The sequence below is a fragment of the Mesoplodon mirus genome (genome assembly GCF_964341445.2).
Source record: "Mesoplodon mirus genome assembly, chromosome: 6".
Lineage (NCBI taxonomy): Eukaryota > Metazoa > Chordata > Mammalia > Artiodactyla > Ziphiidae > Mesoplodon > Mesoplodon mirus.
This window is the reverse complement of record NC_138982.1, coordinates 117,543,893-117,552,460: the sequence shown is the minus strand read 5'-3', so window position 1 is coordinate 117,552,460 and position 8,568 is coordinate 117,543,893. Positions and strand designations below refer to the sequence as shown.

At 36.6% G+C, this 8,568-nt stretch overlaps 1 protein-coding gene across 1 annotated transcript; it reads left to right on the top strand.

The window, feature by feature from the left end:
* The first annotated feature begins 383 nt into the window (after positions 1-383).
* LOC309806350 (tRNA-splicing endonuclease subunit Sen15) lies at positions 384-2,185 on the top strand. The gene has a single exon (XM_082625116.1). The coding sequence runs from the start codon at positions 388-390 to the stop codon at positions 889-891; it is 504 nt and encodes a 167-aa protein (XP_082481242.1). The 5' UTR covers positions 384-387; the 3' UTR covers positions 892-2,185.
* Positions 2,186-8,568: the final 6,383 nt, after the last annotated feature.

The window sequence follows — 8,568 nt, the reverse complement described above, 5'->3', positions numbered from 1 at the left end:
TCACAGTAGGGTTATGAGAATCTAATGCCACTGCTGATCTGACAGGAGGCGGAGCTCAGGTGGTAATGCAAGTGATGGGGAGAAGCTGTAAATACAGATGAAGTTTCGCTCGCTCACCCACCACTCACCTCCTGCTGTGTGGCCCGGTTCCTAACAGGCCATGGACCAGTCCTGGGATTGGGGACCCCTGTCATAAACCATCACCACAGTCTATGTTGTAAACATGTCCATCATCTCCAAAAGTTTCCTCCTGCCCTCTTTATTTATTGTTAATTTTAATAAGAAGTTTTAAGATATACCCTCAGTAAATTTTAAGTATACACTTCAGTACCATTAACTAGAGGCTCTATAAAATGGCTTTAAAAAAAGAAAAAGAGACAGCAGGGCATGGAGGAGAGCGGCGAGTCCCAGCCGACCGCGGGCTGCAGCGATGTGCGCTCGAGCGGCGACCGCGGCGGCGGCGCCCCCTCATGGGCCCCCGAGGACGCCTGGATGGGCACGCACCCTAAGTATTTAGAAATGATGGAATTAGATGTAGGAGATGCCACCCAAGTTTATATAGCATTCTTGGTTTACCTGGACCTCATGGAGAGTAAAAGTTGGCATGAAGTAAACTGTGTGGGATTACCAGATCTCCAGCTCATCTGCCTTCTTGGTACTGAGATAGAAGGAGAAGGGTTACAGACTGTGGTACCTACACCCGTCAGTGCTTCCCTCAGCCATAACAGGATAAGGGAGATCTTGAAGGCATCTCGAAAATTGCAAGGTGATCCAGATTTGCCAATGTCTTTTACTTTGGCCATAGTGGAGTCTGACTCCACAATAGTCTATTACAAGCTTACTGATGGATTTATGCTGCCAGATCCTCAGAATATTTCCCTTAGAAGATGACACCTATACTTCCCGATGCTTGCTTTATTCACACAAGATTGGATTGAGACCCATCAGCCTGATTCATCTTTTATCTCAGAGATAGTCAGGGTTGACTTAGCTGGTCCCATTCCATAAGTTTTCTTTTTGAAGAATAAAACTTTCCCAGATAGAAGAATTTATCTTATTCAAAAATATAGGGTAGTTGCTCTAGAACTTTCTCATCTGGAGACAGTTTAATTATAGTTGTATACAAGTTTATGCCTAGGGTGTGTTCAGAAGGGACATTGTTGAGACTGCCACCTCTTTCCCTTACTCAACCCTCTCAGTGCCTTTTGGTCACTACAGCTAGCCTGGAATGGCATTTCAGGTACACCTTGACACCTGGAGAGTTTACTTTAGTCTGCTTTTTCATCCCCAATAGAAAGTATTCTTTCAATTGGTTTTTTCATGTTGTAATTACTGTCACTTCCCTCTTTGGTTGACTTTAAATCAAAACTAGAAATATGCTCATCCAGGGTGTAAAATTACATGTCTAGATTAATAGGGACCAGAGAATTGCTACCTACAAGAGTACTGGGTCTTTTTCTTCCGTTCTTATTACCACCACCTGTACTGTATCATAGCTAGAATATTACAAGAGAAATAGTAGGGGACAGTGTTAACCTTAAAAACATCTTTCTTAAGTAAACCCAGTTTTTCTACTTTGGTTAATACCGCCCAATTAAGTTGCCTAAAGTATAAACAATTATATGCACAAAGATGTTTCAAGTGACATTTTGGGCCATATAATAATACAAATTATAAATGACTTAAAAGTTTAAGGCAAGGGTCAGCAAAATTTTTCTGGAAAGGGTCAGAAAGGAAATATTTTAGGCTTTTCAGGTCATATAGTCTTTCTCACAACTTCTCAGCTCTGCTGTTTGTAGGACAAAAATAACCATAGACAGTATCTAAATGAATGGATATGGCTGTATTCCAGTAAAGCTTATTTACAAACACAGGGCCATAGTTTGCCAACCACTGGTCTGGGGAGATAGTTAATGAACATATATAGCTAATGAATCGTGTGTTATGTACCCATTAAAAATTAGTAATTACTGAAAAACATGAGAAAATATTTAGTAACAAAAAGCAAGATACAAAAGTATATGAATGTGTATGACTATGGCTATAAATAACACACCAAGTATATAATAAAAAGATGACAAAATAAATTACTAACTGGTTATAATAGGATGGCAGGGCAGGAAATGGATGACTTTGTCTTTCTTCAGTATTTTAGTTTTTCTCTATTTGTATTACTTTTATAATAAAAATGTTTAAAAAAAAAAAAAAAAAAAAAAAAAAAAAAAAAAGAAAAAGAAAGGAACAAGAGGGAGAAATCAGAGCTTTGGACAAACTAGGGAGCTATTATACTCGAGAGAACATAGCTACTGCATACTTCCTCAAATTGGTGCCAGACCTCCTAAAAATTTAAGAAGTTCGAAATTCAAACTTTTATGCAAAATCTCTTGGCTGTTCGGTGTTGGCAACTAATTCAAAGTTAACATCAAAACAGCAGCAGCCACATTGCACAAGCTATATCTCTACAGGCCAAATTCAACATACCCTGGGTCACATGCACCAGGACCCAAGGAACTTCTTGAACAGTGTTTTTCAGTCATCCGTGCAGTTCCACATTCCCAGCCCTCTTTAAGCACTGATCTCTTGGTTACTACATAATTGCAGCAGTAAGCTTCCTTCTTCTCCCCTTTCTATGCAAACTTGACATTGCTGCAAAAATCATCAACAAGTACTGTTCAATCACAGCATGACATTTCAGCCTACAGTGGTTGCTGATTACCTTTAAGTAGGGCTACCAGATTGGAATTCCAAAGATCTAGGTTTCATGAATTTGAGCAAGGAATGAAAAATTTCATTTGATAAGTTTTGCTTTTACAGGCTTGTTGTGATAATGAAATGGGATAATATATAATAAAGTACTTTGTAGATTAGAAAGAACTGAAATATTAGCAACAGTCATAATTCCAAATTAGTATTACATAATGGTAGCTTTAAAATCTTTATGTATTATCTCTCCACTTGTTTTGTCCTGCTGGTCTTCTATCCTCCTGTAACACAATATAAATCTTTTGTGGCTTTTTATCTGTGTACTTTGCCCCACAATTCTAGTTCTAACTTTATAGTCCTTGTCTACAGAACTTAACATGAATCAGTTAAAATGTGTATCCTGTCAACTAAAACACACAAGCACAATGTGAGAGTTGTGAGTTCAGTTTTATTTGGGACTTAGTGAGGACTATAGCTTGGGAGATGTCCTCTCAGATAGCTCTGAGAAACTGCTCCAAAGAGGTAAGTGTGGGGGTCAGTAAACATATGATTTTGTAAAGGAGGTATGTGCAATCAAGCACGCATCTTCATAGAATGTTGCTGCTACCTACAAGAAGGTTTCTGCTAGTCACAAGGGGCAGATGTCTCTGTAACATTTTTAGTGCTTTTCTAGGTATGAGAAGATACAAGAAATTGGGCTCATAAAATTTTCTCCTGAAAATATCTAACTATCTGAAGGCTTGTTTTGACAGTTTTTCCAAGAGCACAGAGTGCCACATTCCTGATCTCTACCCTGAACTACTTTTAGGGTGTATTGAAGATCAGTGACTGCAGTGGCTAGTGACTTCATCCTTGTAGAGGCAGATGGAAAGTGACATACTTTAGTTGGCAATCCCTTGATTTTTAAAATAAGACAGGAATTAAAATTATGACTTTTGAAGTCCCTCTCCCATGAGATTGGTGCAGTTAGACTTTTAGTTCCAAGCTCTCTTCTGCTATGTTCACTTGTCACTCAAAACTAGATAAAATAGTAATAAACTCACAGCGAAAGATATATTATTCAAATATTTTCTTCATTTGCAGAGGTGAAAACTGAAACCTAAAGATAGTGTGTTACTGGCATGTTGTTACAGGGCAAGGTATGGCCAGACCTGGAATAGATTTTAATGTTCCTGTCTCTTTCTAGTCCTTTCTCTACCCTTCTCAGTGTCTCAAGAATGATTTCAGTGGCTCTTCCTTTTCATGATAGCTCTGATCTCTAGCTTAAAAACCTAGAATGTTGACTGCATTTGTTCTTACATTACTTGCCCTGCAGAATGACACTTTAGTGTCTTTTCTGTATAATTTATTTCCCATGCAAGTTCCACCCATAAAATTCTTTATTCTAGGGGAGCAAATACAGTCTTGGGATGAAATACAAGGCAAGTATTCTATTTAAAGAAAATAAATTATTTTCAAAAATGCTGTATTTTCTTTCAAGCAGTTGTGAACTTATCTGTGAATTCTCCTGCTGATGCTACACAGCCTCGTTTCTCACTCAAGGTGAGGTCTTAAGACAAACAAGTCACCAAGTGTTTTATCTGCTCTGGGGCCTTTGCTTGAACCACGCCCTTCAATTGGTCCTCATTACCAACATTCTATCAGTAAAAGACAATGTTCTCTTAAAGGATCTAGTACAAAACACATCATCTTCATTTAGATTTCCTCAACTTTCCCTAATTGATCTACTTCATGTCTATAAACCCTTAAATATCAGCTTGTGATAAAACATTTATTTCTGTTGTACTGTGGAATATTTTATTTTATATATATATATATATTCATCCCTTGCTTCAAATATACTTAAGTTATTAAAGGCCTGGGATATTCATTAACTTTAATGACTATGATGATAATAGCAACAGCTACTATTTATTGTATACTTTCCATATTTTGAGCACCTGCAAAGTGTTGTACATTTAACATCTAATTTAAGTTTCACAGTGTTCCTGTGAAGTAAATACTATTATGAGTCCCATTGTACAGAAGAGAAAATGGAGACACTGTTCTCTCATTTTCCCAGCAAAGGAGTATCAGATTTAGAATTTGAACCAGGCAGTACCAAATGAAGTGCTCTTTGCATAAAAGAATTCAATACATTCTTTAAAAAAATTTTTTTTTTATACAGCAGGTTCTTATTAGTTATCCAGTTTATACATATTAGTGTACATATGTAAATCCCAATCTCCCAATACATTTAACCCCCCGACCCACTTTCCACCCTTGGTGTCCATATGCTTGTTCTCTACATCTGTGTCTCTATTTCTGCCTTGCAAACTGGTGTTCTAATTTCATTCTTTTACATGTAGCTGTCCAGTTTTCCCAGCACCACTTATTGAAGAGACTGTCTTTTCTCCATTATATACCCTTGCCTCCTTTGTCATAGATTAGTTCACCATAGGTGCATGGGTTTATCTCTGGGCTTTCTATCCTATTCCATTGATCTATATTTCTGTTTTTGTGCCACAACCATATTGTCTTGATTACTGTAGCTTTGTGATACTGTCTGAGGTCAGGGAGTCTGATTCCTCCAGCTCCATTTTTTTCCCTGAAGACCGCTTTGGCGCTACATGTAAAAGAATGAAATTAGAACACTCCCTAACACCATACACAAAAATAAACTCAAAATGGATTAGAGACCTAAATGTAAGACTGGACACTATAAAACTCTTAGAGGAAAACATAGGAAGAACACTCTTTGACATAAATCACGGCAAGATTTTTTTGATCCACCTCCTAGAGTAATGGAAATAAAAACAAAAATAAAAAAAAAATGGGACCTAATGAAATTTCAAAGCTTTTGCACAGGAAAGGAAATCATAAACAAGACAAAAAGACAACTGTCAGAATGGGAGAAAATATTTGCAAATGAATCAAGGACAAAGGATTAATCTCCAAAACAGCTCATGCAGCTCAATATTAAAAAAAAAAAAAAAAAACAGTCCAAAAATGGGCAGAAGACCTAAATAGACAGTTCTCAAAAGAAGACATACAGATGGCCAAGAAGCACATGAAAAGCTGCTCAACATCACTAATTATTAGAGAAATGCAAATCAAAACTACAATGAGGTATCACCACACAACAGTTAGATTGGACATCATCAGAAAATCTACAAACAACAAATGCTGGACAGGGTGTGGAGAAAAGGGAACCCACTTGCACTGTTGGTGGGAATGTAAATTGATACAGCCACTATGGAGAACAGCATGGAAGTTCCTTAAAAAACTAAAAATAGAATTACCACGTGATGCAGCAATTCCAGTACTGGGCACATACCCAGAGAAAACCATAATTCAAAAAGACACATGCACCCCAGTGTTCATTGCAGCACTATTTACAGTAGCCAGGTCATGGAAGCAACCTAAATGCCCATCGACAGACGAATGGATAAAGAAGTTGTGGTACACATATACAATGGAATATTACTCAGCCATAAAAAGGAATGAAATTGGGTCATTTGTTGAGACGTGGATGGAGCTGGAGACTGTCATACAGACTGAAGTAAGGCAGAAAGAGAAAAACAAATATCGTATATTAACGCATATATTTGGAACCTAGAAAAATGGTACAGATGAACCTGTTTGCAGGGCAGAAGTTGAGACACAGATGTAGAGAACAAATGTATGGACACCAAGGGGGGAAAGAAGCGGGGTGGTGGGTGTGGTGGTGTGATGAATTGGGAGATTGCGATTGACATGTATACACTGATGTGTATAAAATTGATGACTAGTAAGGACCTGCTGTATAAAAAATGAATAAAATAAAATAAGACATAAGGGCAAGTATGATAACAGCATCTAAAATATAGATGATCAATAAAGAAGTAAAGTTACAAAACAAAACAAACAAACAAACAAAAAAAGACTGCTTTGGTTATTTCAGGTCTTTTGTGTTTCCATACAAATTGTGAAACTTTTTGTTCTAGTTCTGTGAAAAATGCCAATGGTAGTTTGATAGGGATTGCATTGAACCTGTAAATTGCTTTGGGTAGTATAGTCATTTTCACAGTATTGATTCTTCCAATCCAAGAACATGGTATATCTCTCCATCTGTTTGTATCATCTTTAATTTCTTTCAGCAGTGTCTTATAGTTTTCTGCATACAGGTCTTTTGTCTCCCTAGGTAGGTTTATTCCTAGGTATTTTATTCTTATTTTTGCAATGGTAAATGGGAGTGTTTCCTTAATTTTTCTTTCAGATTTTTCATCATTAGTGTATAGGAATGCAAGAGATTTCTGTGCATTAATTTTGTATCCTGCAACTTTACCAAATTCATTGGTTAGCTGTAGTAGTTTTCTGGTAGCATCTTGAGGATTCTTTATGTATAGTATCATGTCATCTGCAAACAGTGAGCTTTACTTCTTTTTTTCCAATTTTGTTTCCCTTTATTTCTTTTTCTTCTGTGATTGCCATGGCTAGGGCTTCCAAAACTATGTTGAATAATAGTGGTGAGAGTGGACATCCTTGTCTTCTTCCTGATCTTAGTGGAAATGGTTTCAGTTTTTCACCATTGAGAATGATGTTTGCTGTGGGTTTGTCATATATGGCCTTTATTATGTTGAGGTAGGTTCCCTGTATGCCCACTTTCTAGAGAGCTTTTATCATAAAGGGGTGTTGAATTTTGTCAAAAGCTTTTTCTGCATCTATTGAGATGATCATATGGTTTTTATTCTTCAGTTTGTTAATATGGTGTATCACATTGATTGATGAGTATATTGAAGAATCCTTGCATCCCTGGGATAAATACCACTTGATCATGGTGTATGATCCTTTTAATGTGTTCTTGGATTCTGTTTTCTAGTATTTTGTTGAGGATTTTTGCATCTATATTCATTAGTGATATTGGTCTGTAATTTTCTTTTTTTGTCATATCTTTGTCTGGTTTTGGTATCAGGGTGATACTGGCCTCATAGAATGAGTTTGGGAGTGTTCCTTCCTCTGCAATTTTTTGGAAGAGTTTGAGAAGGATGGGTGTTAGCTCTTCTCTAAATATTTGATAGAATTCACCTGTGAAGCCATTAGGTCCTGGACCTTTGTTTGTCAGAAGATTTTTAATCACAGTTTCAATTTCATTACTTGTGACTGGTCTGTTCATATTTTCTGTTTCTTCTTGGTTCAGTCTTGGAAGGTTATACCTTTCTAAGAATTTGTCCATTTCTTCCAGGTTGTCCATTTTATTGGCATAGAGTTGCTTGTAGTAGTCTCTTAGGATGCTTTGTATTTCTGCGGTGTTTGTTGTAAGTTCTCCTTTTTCATTTTAAATTTTATTGATTTGAGTCCTCTCCCTCATTTTCTTGATGCATCTGGCTAATGGTTTATCACTGTTGTTTATCTTCTCAAAGAACCAGCTTTTAGTTTTATTGATCTTTGCTATTGTCTTCTTTGTTTCTATTTCATTTATTTCTGCTTTGATTTTATGATTTCTTTCCTTCTACTAACTCTGGGTTTTGTTTGTTCTTCTTTCCTTAGGTCCTTTAGGTGTAAGTTTAGGTTGTTTATTTGAGATGTTTGTTGTTTCTTGAGGTAGGATTGTATTACTCTAAATTTCTGTCTTAGAATTCCTTTGTGGCATCCCATAGGTTTTGCATCATTGTGTTTTCATTGTCATTTGTCTCTAGATATTTTTTGATTTCCTTGTTGATTTCTTCAGTGACCTCTTGCTTATTTAGTAACAGATTGTTTAACCTTCATGTGTTTGTGTTTTGTATGTTTTTTTTTCCTGTAATTGCTTTCTAATCTCATAACATCGTGGTCAGAAAAGATGCTTGATATGATTTCAATTTTCTTAAATTTACTGAGGCTTGATTTGTGACCCAAGATGTGATC

What these genes read in the sequence shown, in the direction of transcription:
- LOC309806350 (XM_082625116.1), top strand. Translation starts at nt 388, where the DNA reads ATGGAGGAGAGCGGCGAGTCCCAGCCGACCGCGGGCTGCAGCGATGTG.